Genomic DNA, 18,694 nt, shown 5'->3' with positions numbered 1-18,694 from the left:
TTTTGCTCCTTATATAGTATTTTAGTGCATTTTGCTGAATATTTGCATTGCAGTGGTTTATTATCACATCCACCTTACTTTGCAGTGTTTCCACTCCTCTCTAACCACCATATGAAGTATAAGGTGCTCCTCTAATACTACTGTTAAATTACTACTTTGTCTATATATCAGTAATATTTTTCAACAAAGGAAAAACGTGTATACTATTTTAGCATGTTTAGATTTTTCAAAAATCAATGATAGAAATGTCTGGTAATAACAATATAATTAATAGTGTCTGTGATCAGAATTTTTTTGCAAAAATTTTTTTCACAAAGCAATCTCGTGAAATATAATGGTTAATGAAAAAATTTTATGAAAGTGAATCTATACTTAATTGATAATAGTAAAGTTTCTTTTATATAATAAGTAATTAATAGAAACAATTTGAGGGAAGAATTAGTAAAAATAAAAGGAATTCTTATTAGTAAAGGAATTTAACTGTCTTTATCAATATGCCTTAGTATACAATAAGGTAGGAAATAAGATTTGTTAAATTGTTATTTTTCTAAAAAGACTTAATTATTTGGAGTATAGCTATTAGTGATGGATGGATTTCCTTAGTGATTATGTGTATATAGGAGATTTTTTAAAAGCAAATTTTTAAGTATGCTGTTAAAGCATTTTTTTCTTGTTTTCTATCATTATGTTTCTGGTTTGCTTCTTTTTGCGCCATCTCTGTTGAATAAGAAAACTAGTCATTTTTCAATTTGTCTTTACAGTTTCAAAAGAAAACAGTTTGTAGCCTATACATACATTAGTGACTTTAGTAATTTTATATTTTCAAAGGGCATTGGTGTATTGGTAGACTGTTTATGGGGAAAGTTTTCTCTCATACTTGAATACTGCTTTCACCCCAAGTTATAAAGGTGCATTTTTTCTCATCAGGTAAGTCAGTAACACTAATACTCTATTAGTAGATATGAAAATTACAGCACCTTGAGATTGAAGTGATTTATACTTAGACTATTACAAATTAGTGTACAACCAGGAGTAGAAGTCAGGCATATTATATTGTATGCTCTTTGAAATTAGCTAAGGGATTAGTTCTATTACTGCCTTAAATTTTTTTTTATTATTTTATGAGTTTTAGATAAGGATTATTTTTTCTGCTCTTTTTGAATAAGAGATGGAAAAATAAATGGCAGAAGAAACAAATCTATGTAATAAATAGAATTGGATAGTATCCATATAATCTTTAAATTGTGAGAAAAATAGAACATAAAGTAAAAAAGATTAAAAATGTATCCTTCATTTAAAAAAATCAGTTACTCTTCCTCATTAAAATCAAGCTACTCTATTTAAGTTTTTGCATGATTTTTAATGGCTTCCAAAATATTTCTGCATATTACTTCATTTAGGTCTTGGGGAAACTTTGTAATATAACCAGGGTAGATTTTATTAATGGTTTTATGAATGGAGAAACCATACAGAGATGAAATGCTTTCCTCAGGTTTACTTAGATCACACAGCTTTATACAGTACTTGAGATTTAAAACTATGTTTTTTGTGTGTTGCTAATGTGTTCTTAATGCTAACTGTAGTTGTGATTGGTTATTGCACAGCCAGCTTCCAACTTACCCAATTAGTCATTTATCCAGGGTGAAATGTTTTCCTAATGATATTAACTCTGAGTACATCTTTTGGGATCTTGTAATTTAGTTTGGCAATCTGTCTGTCTCTTAATTTGTAAGTTAACTAAGTGCCCTAGTTTTTGCTTTTCACTGCTTTCTACTTTTCATTGTTTATTTTATCTATGGGCAGATGGAAGATAAAGTATCTAGCATTGTTATTAAGAAAATAAAAACAATTTGAGGGAGAAGTAGAAGCTTGTATTCACTCTCTGCTATCATGAATGTTGAATTTTAGCTGTAGTTATAACTATTTGAGTCTCTGTAACTAATAAGTAAGCGTTTGAGTTACTAAAATACCATAAAATTTGACTGAGTACCTATTCATTCTCAGACATTAAATCGTACTAGTAACCATAATATTTTTTGAGCACTATGTAGAGGGACTATTGTGCCTTGGAGGATTTAAGGATTAATTCTAGTGGAAAATTCCATTTTTAGACTAGAAATGGTGAAAGTTTAGATGAAGTATTATTAAGATTTTTGTCTGAGTTTTAAAATCGAAGCTTGTTATGTGAATAAGTAAATTCACCATTAAACCTCTGGCCAAAAAATAAGGAATGTAAATTATGCCTTTAAAAGAACAAAAATTTTACATACAAATTTTTAAAAATAAAGGTTTTGTCAAGGATATTTTGAGAATACTGCTTTAATATTAGTTCCTCTTTTATGATAATTGAATTTTCCATTTGAAATTTATAAAACCTTTTGCAAAAGGTAATGAAATCATGTAATAATTATTTTATATTAATCAGCATTTTATTATTATGCTTACCTATTATAGAAATTAAAATTTTTTGAACTTTTAGAAATAGTAAAAAATTCTGAATCATCAAAAAGCCTTTCAGAGGTGAAAGGTTGACTTTCTAAATGCCCGTTTGATATATAGTAATTATATTTTAATAAATTTATGAATACATTTTATAAAATTAAAATATTGAGCCATTAATATTTTAATTTTGCATTGATAGTCATCATTCATCTAAATATCCTAATTCCTTTTTTCCCCCCCTGTATCAAGCCTTGACAACACTTTTAAAAATCAACTGCTTTATTTTAGGATCACCTAAATTTGTAAGTAAAAAATAAAAGGTTTGAGATTGAGATTTGAGATAAAGCTTTTTAATTCTTTATATGCTTAACATAATTTCCTAATTTATTTTTAAAAATTCCCAAGTGTTATAAATGGATTCTCAACTTGCTAGTGGTATTGTCTAAAAAAAAGTGATGGAGTCATTTTCATTATTTTTACTGCTAGCTTTCTTCTTCATAGAATATATGAATGATAAAAGCAGTTGGGGAATGGATGTTGGGTTTGTTTCTGTTACTTATAAGAAGTATACGACAGACAAGTGAGATGGCATAATACAGGGTATGAAATGGAATAGACAACATATTCCTTGCACTCCCTCTCTCCCTTATTTTTAACTAAAAATAAAATAATATTAAAATTTGCTTATATATTGGAAAAGCATAATATATAAGGTAGAAACTTCAAACTCTCCTTTTTTTTTCTTTTTAATGAACCAAAGAAAGAAGCTAAAGAGAATATTGTTGAAGGTAATGGGCATAAAAACTTTATTCTTTATTTTTTAAAAAAAAAAAAAACACACACACACAAAACAATTCTAGGCTTAAGTTTTGCTCATTTATGGTTATCAAAAAATTATGTAAATTATTCATGTTTTGGCTGAACAGTCCTTATATAATTTGAGTGTTCAGGTAAAAGTGGAGTATATTTGGATATTTTATTGAAGGCAGATAGTATTTATTAAGAATATTTTAAACTGGGTATAGTTTAGCAAGCCTACATTTTTGTTTTTGGCAGTAGCAGTAGATAAATATCAGTATAGCTTTGTTTTGACAAGAAATGTTCTAAACTCTAGTTTAAATGCTCTAAACTCCAATTAAATGCTAAGAGGCAGATAAATTATTCCCGGAAATAACCTGAAAGTAGGTGCAGACTCTCTGAACTGAGGTTGAGGGTTTTTGTACTATGTCCGTTCCCTGAAAGAGGTAGGCAAGTTTAGAAGTTAATATAACCATAAATATTATGGTTATATAAATATACATAGGTTTTAGTTTTTTTCTATTAAGTTATCACAGTATAGCTAAGTTTTAACTGTAAATTTAACTAAATGAATATTAAATTTATTTCAAAAGAATATGAAAAGAAACTTTCAGATTTCTTAGTAGTAGGCTGTTTGATTATTAGTAAATAAAAGGTGGGATCTTAGATTCCACAGTAGTAGCTTTCCTCATGTGTTTGGTGGCACTTTTGCTTTACCTTTACTACTCTCTTTTCTTTTCTCTATATCTTGTTCTAGTTGTGTCTATGAATCTGTCTCTCCCCATGTCTTTCTATTTCTGTTATTCAAAGCTCCTTTCTGGTGCCTCTTGTCTGGTTCTGATTTTAACCAAAGAGTGTAGAATGTTTCTTGCTAGAAAGCAATTTTACCGAATTTGATTTTTGCTTTATTTTTGTTGTTTCATTGGTAAATTCCAAATAACAGTTTTATTTAATAATTTTTTTCTTATTTTTGTAATTGTTAACCTTTCTTTTACTTGAGATTTTAAAAAATGTTCCAGTGTCCACTAATCCAGAAAAATAAATTTCTCCTTTCAACGTTTCAAACAAGCAGAGGCTGCCAATCCACCACCACTCAGAATTTTTGCACGTGCATACTTCTGACATTAACATGTTCTCAGTGTGACCTCTATTTTAGTTTTGAACTATTGTAGCTGCATGTATTTAGGAAAAGGAGAAAGAAAAGGTATATCTAATATTGTGTTTTCTTGTGAATCAAAATTTCAAAATATCGATCTCTCCCTCTATCTTTTATTCTTTCTCTCCCTCTCTCTCTTCTTTCCTTCCTTCCACTCACCCACCCATCCATTCATCCATCCCCTATCATCATCTAACAAGATGTCATATCAACAGTGTGTTAAAAGGATTCTTTGATGCTTCTAGTCTTTGTTTCAACCTTTCTGGGTAAGGAATTACTTTCAATCTTCTATTTATAACCTTTAGTTATTGCTAATTTTTTTCAGCTTTCTGGGTTTTTAAATTTGATCTGTCTCTTTCTCATCTATATCTTGGTATCAAAGACATACCTTAAAATTTGCTGCCATGAATGTGTTTGTCCCTAGCTCATCACAGTTTATTTAGTGAATTACTTCTATGGAGTAATTTGTTGACATGCTTTGTGAGTTGTTTTCACAGGGTATATGAGATTTGATAATTATAAGACTAATTATGTTAAATGTATTATGTAAACATGTAAATGAAGACATTTCCATTAGCAAATGTTTAAGTGCTTATTTTGTCATGAACACAAGGGGACCACAAGAAGAATAAGTTATGGTACTTGTTTTTAGCCAGCTTTCAGTTAAATTGGGGAGATAACACCTTGAAAAAAATTTTTTTTTAAATATTGCTAAGTAGTTTCAAATGGTAGCATGCATATGAGAAAATATAATTGGTCTATCTAAAGATGGTAGAGAGCACTTCAGGTAGATGGTCAGAGGTTTTGTTGAGGAAAAATTGAAACCATGCCTTGAAAGATAAATAAGAATTGAATCAGTAAGAAAGATAATTTTATGAATAAGAGGAATATTATAAATAACCAAATAAGAAATATTGAGACATGTTCATAGAACAATTTAGAAAAGTTGTCTGGACTAGAATTTGAAAAAGGGATGATAAAATTAAAGGTGTTAAGTAGAGGTGCATTATTGATGGCTGGAAATTATGAGCATAAAGAATAGTTAACATAGTGGGGATTTGCTAAATTTATATTTTAGAAACGAGAAAAATAAGTTGAATGCCAGTAGTAGTATTTTAGGTATGAAATTGGTTAGGTGGAGTGAGAACTACTTTCATTAGTGAAGTCATAATGAAAAATTATAGGAGTAGGTAGTAGGAAATTGGTGAAAGAAAAAAAGAAATACATATATATAGTACTTGGTGTTCTGTGACTGATAGAAGGATTAGGGTAGAGAGTCACAGAATATTTAATAAATGGGTTGAGATATTGAGCCTAGGTGATTTTGAATAATAGAATGATAATAGAAATATGAAAGGTGTGAAGAAAAACTGTTTTTTTTAGTTCATTTTTATACATTTATTGTGACTTGATATTGGACTATCTACGTGGAAGTGGCCAGCCAGCACTTGGAGATAGAATACTTAGAGAGGCTGGGAGTAAATTTAGAGAAAGAGATGTCGAAATTTTCCATGTAGAATGTATTTACCTCCTCATGGAGATAAGGAAAAGCAGTATAGAGGGCCTAAAACTAGCCTTTTAGAAATAGTCATATTGGAGAAGAGATCCCTAACTCTAGAGAGAGCCTAAGATTCTATGTCACAGAGGCCAAAGGAGGAGAATAGATTTCAAGGAGAACTTGATTAATACTATTGCTGCCCTCGAGAAATCAGGATGTGGTAAATAAATGCTGTTAAATTTGAAATTGAGTTATTATTGAAGAAAATGAAAGGCGATTCTTCAAAATCACTTCTACATATCTATGTTTTATCAAGCCAGTTCCAGCAGTTTCCTTTTTATATAAATTTATTTATCTTGGCACCACTTATTTTAAATAGCTATCTTTATATGTAATGATATTATCATAGAGAATTTTCAGTATTAAAGGAAATATTCATTCAGTAATGATCTTTTAAAGTAATTTGATGACACCTGTACTTCTGGAGTGTGGTTAGCTTCCCTTAAGTATATTCTTTGTTTAACTACTGTAATGATTAGAAGATGGCCAAAGCATGTTTTAATCATACATATGACAGTGTCTGTCTTCAGTATCCGTTGTACATTCTTCAGTTTATTTTCCCCCAAGTTGATAAAGGTTCTTCATATAAGGAAGAAATTCGTGTATATCATATAAAATTATTAAGTATTTTAAATGATTTATAATTTTGAATTATGGAGTATTTTGTAGGTAAGATGCTCCCTTCTAATCAATGATATATTTTAAAAAGTGAATGAGAAAAAAATTGACACCAATCATAGACTTGAAATAATTCCATAAGAGAATGATTCTGCTTAAGATAGTCCATATATTTTTAACTTTCCTGATTTTATACTGTGTTCCTCTTAGATACTTCCTACATATTTCTCATATTCAACTGTATGCATGTTCCTCATGATTGATGTAATTTAGATCCTATGAGTTTAGTCTGCATTTTAGTGCTTTTAGCATACCTCTCTTCCAGTTTTGTCCAGTTCCTCCAAAAAGCCTTCCTGAGTATCAGATAAATAGGATTTTAGAACTGAGTAGGACTCTAGTGATCATTTAAATTATCTCTTATCCTTTCACAGAGAGATTAGATGATTTGCCCATTACTAGAGGAGAGGTCTGGTGCATCTTAGGCCTGATTCCCTTGTCTCCTTTAATTATTCACTTTTCTGTGTCGCAAAGATTATATTAGAATTTGTGGATAGTATTCAGCCTTGAAAAAGGTACTAATATTCTTCATTAAATATGACATCATCTAAGATCTTAACTCATAAGTTTTTGTATTGATTTTTTTGAAATACGATAAAACCTCTAAACTAAAAAGATTGTACTACTCATTTCTTGGAACTATTTCCAGAATTCTTTAGTCACTACAAGAATTTTCGTACAAAGGAGTCAGTATTTTAACTTTTCAACTTTTGCACAAAACAAAATAACTTTTTTTTATCATAATCACTGATTATATTTTTCTATTCTCTTTTAACTCCTATTGCAACTTTTGCACTAATCAGTAAATACTGTCTTCTGGATTTTCTCAACTTTCCTTACTGTGATTTAATGTGTAGGAGTTTTATTATGTGTTTATTAACGTCTCATAATATTTAGCAAGCATACTCAATTTTATTAGAAGAACAGTTCATCTTAACAGTTATTTTGAAAATTTCTCATTTTTTTTAATTCACTATAGCTGCATTAGTACTAGCATAAGTTCTATACAGTATTAAATTTTATGTTGATTTGTTCTTTTGTTAAACAGTACATTCAATTTTATGTTAGGCCGGTATAACTAAATATGGATAGAAACGGTATTTTTTTCTTTTGGGTTTTTGAATATAAGCCTCATAGCTTTCTAGTCACACATACATATTCAGACAGTGCCTTCATTATTAAATTTTTTCTTTGAGAATTCTTGTAAATACTTTGACCCTGGTTAAAGAAGATAAAATTCTTTTCATAGAGAAATTTAACTTTTTTTGGTAGGTTTAGTTAATAGTGTAAATCATAAAAACAGCTAGGGTATCTTTAGGAAAGGTAAAATATTTTTCTACTTTGTATCAAATGAAAAGCCTTGTCTGCATTTTTTAGTTATGGGTGTTGATCTGAGGAGCCGTTACTAAAGATAAATTTGGCATTTTAATTAATAAAGTATGGGCACCTTTATAATTGGTTCACGAATAAAGCAGATTCTTTCAATGCTTTCTTTAATGAATAAGGTTAATCTAAATACATTTTAATGTACTTTTCCTATTTTCTGATGTTACTGAAATAAACTAATTTCCTCCATATAAAAGTAACTTTGGAGTTAGGCAGATAGATGCCTTGCACCAAGAAAATTAGTGCCATCCTGCCATATTCACAATGGCATGTGTTATAGGAAGCATAGTTATTTTCAATAGGATTGCCATTTTTTTCTTGACTTTTTTAGAGCTTTATAAGTTTCATGTCTCCCAAATATTCTTTTAGAGATATGCTAATTGTAAATGTGGTAACACTGATTGCTACAGATAGCATGGGTATAGGGTCGCTTAATCCTAATACTCACTCCACCCACTCCCCAAAAAAGAAAAAAATTGTAAAGCAAGATTGCTTAAACATCCCATGAAAGAGATACCATGCTTATGAACATCTATCAAATATCCTTGGCATTGCTGAGTCATACTTCTTTCAGATCTCTTCCTCAGTTCCACTGTATCCTTACAATTATAAACTTAGACTTATAATAATTTTACAGTTCTGGAAACATTTATTAGGTTAGAGTATATTTTGAAGTAGTTACTTTTTTTCCCCCTCTTTTGTCTTTTGCGAAAGTGAACTGAGATAAATAAGACATCTAACAACATATGGCCAAGGCAATTTCAATTCTTTGTATTGAATTCTTTATGTAAAATTCTATTTAGAGGTAAATTTTGTTAATGTAGTTATTTATAACAGTACGTATAAATTTTTATCTAGAAAACAGAAAAACAGGGACTTGAATTCTGATATTTCTACTTGTAGTCTTTCATTTTTGGCAAATACTAAATTATATAGCTACCAATGCCTATTTGTCAGTCTGGAGAAATAGTTCTCTTTTCCTTCTCATTTTTGAATAGTTTTAAAATAGACTTGGAATCAGTTTCCTTCTTCTGTTATCTTATCCTTCAACTTTCTTCACAACTAACAAATGATCCTGTTTCTTAGGGATTCATTGTCTTGCTTTTATGGTAAATCCTTTAAGTGTATTAGACATTAGATAAGTTCACCAATTTTCTTTCATATGATTAAATTTTTCCATTATTATCACTATCAAAAACAGCATTAATAAACATCAGTGGGCTCATTCCCTCTTTTCAGCAAGGTAAAAGGAAAACTAGTTTTCTTTTTGAGGCAGTCCCATTTGTGGTATGTAAACTTATTAAGGAGAGCCTTTCTTTTAAACGTAATGTTTTCTCTTTTGACCAAAATGTAAACTTTCCTCGAGAAATAAACTATTCTTCTAAATTTTAATTTTGCTTCTGTATTTGGTGAACTGCACCTTCATCCCTATGCCGTATTTTTAACACTAAAGAAAGAAAATTACCACTTCTCTCTTTTCCAAGCATTTCCTAGGATATTGGAATATTACTAATAAAATTTAATTTGTTCTAGATCAGTGGATACCGGAACAGAGAGGAGGTATTTCTTACCTGATAATGTGTGTGTGTTCCGATTCTGCTAATCCAGAAATCCAATCATATTTGTTGAAAATCATCCTTAGTAGTTATTTGTTAGGGAGTCAACTCCCTATTTTAATTATTTTCTGAAATTCAGCCCCTAGATGTGCTTTAGATAGGGTAGAATTTTTACCTCTTTCAGAATACTGCTAAAGAAGTTTTCAACTGGAACATAGTCTGAAGAAGCACTGAGAGCAAAAAAATTCAGAGTGGTGATTGGCCACCTCTGTTTGATTGACAGGTTGCAGGGAGAAACCCATTCGTTCTGGATTAATGGAACTGGAAAACAGAAAACAGTTATCAGGTAAAAAAAACCTTTTCTTTAACCTTTGAAATTCACCACTTGAAAAATGAGTCAGACCATCAAGGGAACTTATAACCAAAAGGAAAAAACAATAGTGTCTTGTGAGCAGTGATCTCTGGCTACTGTACTACTAAGAGTTACAAAAGAAAAAGCACTACAGTTACTACACATTGTCAGCCTTTGTGGAAAGGGCTTGATTAAATGCAGATAAAATGGAATGCAAGGCGCAGTTACATTTTAAGTCTGAATTTAAGATGCGAAGCGGAATTCTATGGGTGGGGGAGTTTCGTGTTTTATTTCCTGAGTTGTGTCTGATATATGGATAAATAGAACAATTTGTTTTTCAAGGTTATTAATCTGGCACTTTTTGTGAATATTCACAGATTTTGTTACTGTTTGTTAGGCTTCTTCACTTCATTAGGATGTGTACTTATATATCATCATAAAATTCTAATAACAGTAATAACCAGTTCTTTATATTTGAATGGCAGTTTTCTGATTACCGGTTAAATACATTTCAGATTGAAGGCCAAGGACATGGTGCAGTATTTGACTGCAAATGCTCTCCTGATGGTCAGCATTTTGCATGCACAGACTCTCATGGACATCTTTTAATTTTTGGCTTTGGCTCCAGTAGCAAATATGACAAGGTAGAGTATGATGACTGTTATCTTCTTCTTCTTTTTTTTTTTTTTTTAAGCCATGGATGTTTAGAATGTTAATCTCTTTATCTCAGAAGGAATAACTTTTTTTTTTAGCCTGCTAGAGCGATCTAGATTGTAGTTATTGAATTGGAGCACATAAGCTGGGAATAGGAGATGTTATCTATAAAGAGTCTCTTTGAAATTATGTAAAATATTTTATACGGGTAATGTGCATTTCTCTGGGGTACAAATCTATGGCTTTTATGTAGTTCTCAAAAATGTATAGCGTACTGATGTAGCTAATGTTTTTAAATAATAAAGACTATCTAAGATTACTGACTAAGAGACTTAAAGTTGCTTATTTGCAGTAGAGTGGTATAAAAGGTTATTGTAAAAATGGAATAGTTCATAGTTGAAGAAATTCCAAATTAACCAATACAATTTTGAAGTTACAGATGTGTCAGGCATGAGTTCATATTAATAATTTTATATTTCAAATATTTTAGAAAGCTTTAGCTCTTGGAAAATCATATTAATTTTTTATGTTAATAAACTATGCTTACTGTCTACTTAAGGATAAGTGTTTTCATTAGAGTTTAATTCAAAGAATAAATTTTTATTGAATGATTTCTCTTTGCAAAATGCTAAAACAAATAATATTACCATATTTAGTAATTTAAAAAGTAAGATGAAACATGGTAGCTCTGTGAAAACAATAATACCACAGAATGATTTATGCCTAGATCGATTTTACTATGTAATTTTTAAGGTTAGTTTTAATGTGTACAATCTCATTCTTGTTCCATAAAAAATTCAAAGTAGCTACTTTTCTGATCATAAACTTTAACATAGAAAATATAAAGATTTACTTAAAATTAATTTAAGAAAAGAATATTCTTTTATATTATTCCTTAACATGATTTATGTTAAAATGTTTGCCTTCCGTTAGAAATTTATAAAGATAACTTTTTGTTCTTCCAATTTTTTATGGGCCTTTTCTTTTTACAGATAGCCGATCAGATGTTCTTTCATAGTGATTATCGGCCCCTTATTCGTGATGCCAACAATTTTGTGTTAGATGAACAGACTCAGCAAGCACCTCATCTCATGCCTCCCCCTTTTTTGGTTGATGTTGATGGTAATCCTCATCCATCAAGATATCAGAGATTAGTTCCTGGTCGTGAAAATTGCAGGGAGGAGCAACTCATCCCTCAGATGGGAGTAACTTCCTCAGGTAAATGCTCGTTTTCATAGACAGCACAATTTTTCTTTTCCTACTGAATGAAGCCTTATAAAATTGTTAATTTGTAACACTTTGTTTGTGATTGCTTCAAAAAAATGAGAAGCAAAATGATTTTTTTACACTTCTCTGAAGTTCTTTGAATAATGTTTAAGTATTGCAAGGTAATTAAAGTATATTGGAGATTTAAAGCAATAATTTGGTGTATATCCATTTATAACCTCTGGGGACTAATAGGAAAAGTCCCTGTATTTGGTATGAGTTAAGTCTATTTATTCATTCAGCAACATATATTGAGAATATCTTCTGTTCTTAACACCAGCTAAGCTATGGTAGTCGATAGTGAATTAGATTACTGACTACCTTGATCTGTACTCTCATGAGTAGATTAGTAAATACAGTTATAAACAGATAAATGTTTAAAAATTTAAATGTCGCAATATGCCATAAATGTTAAATGGAATAATTAATTGTGCAAGAGAAACTAAGACTAGATAACCTATTCACATTGAAGATTGATTCAAGAGGTGATCGGCTTTTAAAGTTTATAAGTAATATAGGGATGAAAAGTGCTGAGAGCTATTTTAGTGACATTGTGGAGGGTGAACGTTAAATTATTTTGGAGTCGAATGGGAGTTGAAATGGAGACAAGGTCAACAGACATCTTCCCCCTCTGACAAGAAATGTGGTGCTAATTTATTAAGTGAAAATAATGGACTCTATAAAGAAGGTTAAACTAGTTTTGCAGTTATGAATATTTCTGTTATATTTTAGTCTAGAAAAATGTTTAAGAAAATATTTTAAGTTCTGTACTCTTAAAATAATGGACAAGAAGATTTAAAGGACACATAGAAGATACATAAAGAATAACTTTTAAATAATAAATTTAGATTCTGTAAGCAGCACAGAAAAACCAATTTCATTGCATTATAGAGAACCCACTTTTTATTTTTCTTAAAGGATTGGGCATGAAATTGCCATGAAGATGGACATATTGGATAGGAAGGGCTGCCCTTGGAACTAGACATGCCCACACAGGATGGAGAGTGAGGAGAAGCATTAAAGAAATATTCTCAGCTGCTACTTGTAGAGAGTAGTACAGTCCAGCAGACCTGAATGTCTGGAGTATGTGAAACTAAAATGTCTCGATACATGGACACAGCATGAACTCAAAGAATCTAAGAACAGGTAGTATTCAAGAAGTCTAGGCAGGCATTCAGGTTAGAGAAGTCTCAATTATTAGAGAAGTCTTGGTCATAAGACAAATTAAAATAAATGTCTTCAGTCTCTTGTAGAGAGAACCAGCAGGAATCAGATCTTGCCCAGGTCTGAAAATAAGTACCTAGGCTAAGATTTTAGGCATGGAGAAATAAGGAAAGGACTCATTTATTAAAATATTATTGCTACTTAAGTATTGTGATTATTCTTTCCTCCATTTAATAATTTATAAAGGGCTTTTATTAATAGTATCTCGTTTAATCCTTGTAGCTATGGCATCTCAATACTAAAACCTTAGGAAATGAAATTTTGACATCATGTCTTGTTCAAATTTTAAAAGATATGAAATCACAGTGACTTAAACCCAGCTCTGACTCCCAGTTCATTGTTTTTTCTTCCATACTAAGCTGTCCTCAGAGTAAAAAGTAGACTTGATCTTGAAAGTTAGTAGACACTGATTATTAGTACAGGGTTGCAAGAGAACCCATAACAATAATTCTGGCTTCATTGTGAGTCACAGAATTTTTAAGTGTCCTAAGTCACCAAATTCAGGATAAACATCATTTCTTTAATTAAGACAGTACAAAAATAGAACAAAGGCAAATGCTTTCTGAAAAATTTCATCGTTCCTAATTATATTTCTATTTGCAAATCTAGACTTATAATAAAATTTAGTTTGAGAAATCCCTTAAAGTTAGGTAAAAATAGATGATGTATATTATAAATTCTCTCTAATGCAGTTTTGTTACTTTTACACTGAACAATATACTTTAAATGTGTTTTCTCAATTGTAAACGAGCTATATCAAATTAGTCATTAAAGTTCAAACATGAGAGGTTCTGCTAACAGCATACCAGGAAAGAAGCATCTACAGGCGTTTTAACTTTTACCTTCGTCTACTTTTACCATGTTCTAGCTTTGTGATTTTGGATGTTATTTTATCCCATTGAATTTTAGTTTTCTCTTACAAAATAACATTATATGCTTAATACATGTAATTTCCCTTTTTCTTATACCATTCTTTCTATTACTTCTTTGCAGAATACATTGTAATTTCTTTTCTCAGCCCACTCCAAAAGCCTGGTCTCATCAAATCTTCTCTTATATACCCTCACACCTCATGTAATTATTCCCTTCTCTACTCATGGCAATGCTTCCATATATCTTATGACATTTACACTTTTTATTCATTCAGCAAGATCACACATATTTATATGCCTAGCATTGTGCTATATTTAGAATGTTAAGATGTGTAAGATAATCTGTGCTTTTGAGCAACTAGTGAGCTTCCTTTCTATGTTGGGGTAAGTACTAAGATATGTACGTATTGTTGGAGGAAATGAAAAAGGATAGAAACTAGTTTTTTTCAGGGATAGTCTGGAAAGATTTCACAGAGGAAATATCATGGCTATGCTATTTTAGTTGGCTCTGAAGGATAAGTTAGTGTTTATCATAGGTACTTGGAGTGGAAGTTTTGTGGTCAAAAGCTCCAAAGCATAAAGGTTTAACCTATTAGGAGAGTAAGAGTCAGGCAGTCCCATATGACTGGTATAGGTGAGAGCTGATGCTGGAAAAGTAGGATGGGTTAAAATACACCCAGTTTCTCTCTACCTCAGAGTCTTTGTACTAACTCTTAGCCTTGTGTTTGGAGTGTTCTTATTCTAGCTCTTCACATGAATTACTAATTATTTTTCTTCAAGTATTAGCTCAAAAAAAGCCTTCTCAAAGAGGGCTTCTTTGACTTTTCTGACTTACCATAAGTAGTGCTCATCTTTCTTCTTTCCCTTTTTTCTCTTTCTTATCTTTAACAACATTTTTAACAATCTGCATTAATGTATAGGTTTATTGTTCAATTTCCCTATTAGATTGTTCAGGGACCTGAGTGTCTCTTATTCACCACTGGATCCTCAGTTCTTAGTTCCTAACACATAGTAGACACTAAGAATTTGTTGAATTAATGAAGCAGTAAAGATTTTTTGAGAAAGTGGGTAATCAGATTTGCCTTTTTAAAAGAAAGTATGATCGCAGATGAATCCTACTTTTACAACTTATTAGATATGTGACTTTAAGTAGTTGTTTTGGTTTTCTCATCTGTAAATTGGAGTTAATATTATGTACCTAATTGAGTTATTATAAAGATTATATGAGTGAATCCTGATTAACACTTAGTCAAAGTTAGGTATTATCATTGTTATTTTAAATTAAGATTGAGGGAGGGGCATGTTTCCATTTGCACCCATCATTTACAATTGATCATTTTAGGTCTTTTACTCAAGCAAAATTTATATTTAATTCTGGACTCAAAAGTGAAGTGAAGTTAGTGAGTAAAATGGTTTGAATAGTTGAATAAAGTATCCTTAGCATTTTGTGTGGTGTTACATAGGATTGAACCAAGTTTTAAGTCAGCAAGCAAATCAGGAGATCAGCCCACTGGACAGCATGATTCAAAGACTGCAACAGGAGCAAGACCTGAGACGGTCTGGTGAAGCAGGTATCAGTAATACCAGCCGGTTAAGTAGAGGTAAGATGTGATTCTTTTAAGTGAAATATTAAAAAATTGAAACAGTCTAAGAGTTCAGCAGTAGAGAAGAGATAAATTATGGTATATCCATAAAATGAAATATTAGGCTGCCAAATTGATCATGTTTTTGAAGAATATTTAATGCCCTAAACAAAAGTTCTTAATATAAGGTTTCAAACTGTAGATAAGTTTTAATAAGTATATATTCTTCCAAATATCCTAATAATATGTAGAACTTAGAATACTTTTAAAAATAAAATTTTTCAGTAATTTAAGAAATATATTCAAAGCCACATTCTCAAACATCTTTAAGAGGAAAGTTAAAGCAGATTTATGAACCATAAATATCCTTGGGTTTGTCTGTTTTTGCTTCTTACATAGTTTCCCTAAAAATACATGGTATTTTTTTAAAGTAATTATTTTACATGTTTGGAGCTTAATAGTAGTAATGATTCATTAATATATTTAATCAACTGAATAATAACCATGCTTTTTTTTTTTTAATTAAACTTTTGCCTGTGGTTTAGGTCCTGATTTGGTAATTTATTATTTGCCACAATATAAAGTTTCATGTGGAAGATAGTATAGATTTTTTTTTGTTGTAAGTTAATGGAGAAGTGTCTCTAAATAGAACTTATTATATTAATTTTTTCACTTAGGCTCTGTAAGCTCTACCTCAGAGGTTCATTCACCACCAAATGTAGGACTAAGGCGTAGTGGACAAATTGAAGGAGTACGGCAAATGCACAGTAACGCACCGAGAAGCGAAATAGCTACTGAGCGGGATCTTGTAGCTTGGAGTCGAAGGGTGGTAGTACCTGAGCTTTCAGCTGGGATAGCCAGGTAAAAGAAATTGTGAATTTTTATGTACCACAGTTGTTTGTGTTCATTTTTAATTATAGTCTTCAAAGTGCTTTTTTAGCTCTGTAATTTCTTTTAAATTTATCTGAAGATGTATTTTAAACTATTCATGCCTCTGGAGAAAAGATAAATTTCAGTATATATTCTTTTCTAGTATGTGAGAGAGGAGGGCATTAAGGTGAATGAGAGAAAATCCTAAATTTGGTTTTACCGGATACAAACAAGATTTATTAAGTAGCGTATTTAAACGCTAATTTTTCTTGTTTTATTGAGGCTTAACACATTTCATGAAGTCAGTTGTAGTTGGGTTTCTAATGATTTTTACTTATCATTCACACCATTCAGAAGCATAGTGAAAATTATTTATTGGTACTATATTAATATTTTTACATATTAAAATGATTATTTAAAAGTAAATATATGTAAATTAAAAAGTATCGATTTGATATAGTCTTATTTTCAAGGTTCAGCTCATAAGGGAACTTTTTATCCCCAGTTCCTTATGATACTTTAGTAATGAAATATTCATGAATGTGGTCCTTCTGAACCCAACTAATACTATATACTATAATAAAAAAATATGAAGGTCAAAATATGAATTTGATTTTAGGATTTCCTAGTTTCTTAAACTCAAAGATAATGGTAATAATATACAAACAGTCCCTGACTTAAAAATTTTGGGACTTTATGATGGTGATTTGCATTCAGTAGAAACCATACTTAGAATCTTGATCTTTTCTTGGGCTAAGGACGTGTGGTACGATACTTCTGCATGATGCTAGCTGGGCAGTGGCAGCAAGCTGCAGCTCCCCATCAGGCAATACTCTATAGTGTACTGTGTTACAAACTTTTTTTTTTTAATTGTGTTCTGAGCACAATAAGGTAGGCTAGGTTAAGCTATGATGTTTTGTAGTTTAGGTGTATTAAATGCAGTTTTCACTTAATGATATTTTCAACTTACCGTGGATTTATCAGGATGTAATCCTACCGTAAGTTGAGGAGCATCTATAATTTAATATTTTTGATTCTGAATGTTTAAGTAGATTATGCTTATGATTGGACAATATTTCAGATTTGCTTAGGATTTAGGATTAAATGTACATCCCTAAAGTGTAAATTTGAACAATAACTTTATCTTATGACAAATATACCCAGATGTCCTTAATAAAAATTAACTCTCAATCTATTTTTAATTGGAATCCTGTACACTTTTTTAATTCTAATGTTAAGGTTTGAATGGGGTGCAAAAAATGACGTTTGTCTTTTTCACACTAATTTCGAAGTAATTGAAAACAAAAAGATAAGAGATAAGAAATCAGACTTATTATTATTGATATAGCTATGAAGAATGTGGCTTCTACCTGCACGGAAGTGTGCTTCCTAATACTAAACCTCAAAACAATGGTAACACTGGGCTACAGTATTTCTCCCCATGGGGAAGCAGCTGGTTTACTTCTTTAAAATGCAGAGCAGAGTATATACATTACTAAGTGGTTTATTCCCCTTTCAGACTTAGTTCACTTCTCCCCTGGAGAAAAATGAGTAAGAGGTGAAAAGAGGTGAGGAGTGGATTGCTAGTTGGTGGTAGAGGTCCCTGCTCATGGAAGGAAACATGAGGACAGGGAATACTTGTTTTTCTCTAAATATCCTTTACCTTTTAATCTCTTTTTGGAGGTGCTTAACCATTGAGCTTATGGTCAAGCAGGGCTATGGTCATTACTTCAAAGGATATTCGACTTTCCTGGAGCTTTTCCTTTAACTCTTAGCACTCTTTCTCTGAGAATCTTCCTGAGATATACCCCTTGATGTAGGTTGTTCAAAATTTGCCCCTATAAGACTCTTCAATGGGTCAGACTAATACATTAATTAAAATTAAATCCAATCACATAGTCAACAATAACTAATATCTATAGATGTATAGAGAACTTTCAACTCAGCAGTAAACAAAACAAAACAATCCACTCAGAAAATGGACAAAAGACATGAACAGACATTTTATCAAAGAGGATATACAAGTGGCAAATAGGCACATGAAAAGATATTCAACATCATTAGCCATTAGGTAAGTGCAAATTAAAATGCCAATAGAATAATTTCTGTATTTCTGTCAGAATAGCTAAAATATAGTGACAGCACCAAATGCTGTGGCGGGTGTGGAGAAACGGGATCACTCATATATATTGTTGGTGGGAATGTAAAAATGGTGCAGCCAATGTGGAAAATAGTTTTATACTTTCTTAAAAACCTAAATATGCAGTTACCACTGATTCCTATCTTGGGAATTTATCCCAAA

The 18,694-nt window shown here is 30.9% G+C and overlaps 1 protein-coding gene across 2 annotated transcripts in view; it reads left to right on the top strand.

The window, feature by feature from the left end:
- The window catches only part of LOC107517039 (pleckstrin homology domain interacting protein), a 112,077-nt gene that overhangs the window by 48,355 nt on the left and 45,028 nt on the right, over positions 1–18,694 (top strand). For both annotated transcript variants that reach the window (XM_016157348.2, XM_036219642.1), the window contains exons 16-19: positions 10,439–10,567; positions 11,570–11,795; positions 15,403–15,540; positions 16,200–16,383. In XM_016157348.2, the coding sequence (XP_016012834.2) occupies positions 10,439–10,567; positions 11,570–11,795; positions 15,403–15,540; positions 16,200–16,383 (677 nt within the window). The remainder of the gene's footprint in view (positions 1–10,438; positions 10,568–11,569; positions 11,796–15,402; positions 15,541–16,199; positions 16,384–18,694) is intronic.

Source organism: Rousettus aegyptiacus, unplaced genomic scaffold, assembly GCF_014176215.1.
Source record: "Rousettus aegyptiacus isolate mRouAeg1 unplaced genomic scaffold, mRouAeg1.p scaffold_m13_p_1, whole genome shotgun sequence".
In the NCBI taxonomy this organism is placed as follows: domain Eukaryota; kingdom Metazoa; phylum Chordata; class Mammalia; order Chiroptera; family Pteropodidae; genus Rousettus; species Rousettus aegyptiacus.
Note: the sequence above shows the minus strand (reverse complement) of the source record. Positions and strands in the feature narration are given on the sequence as shown.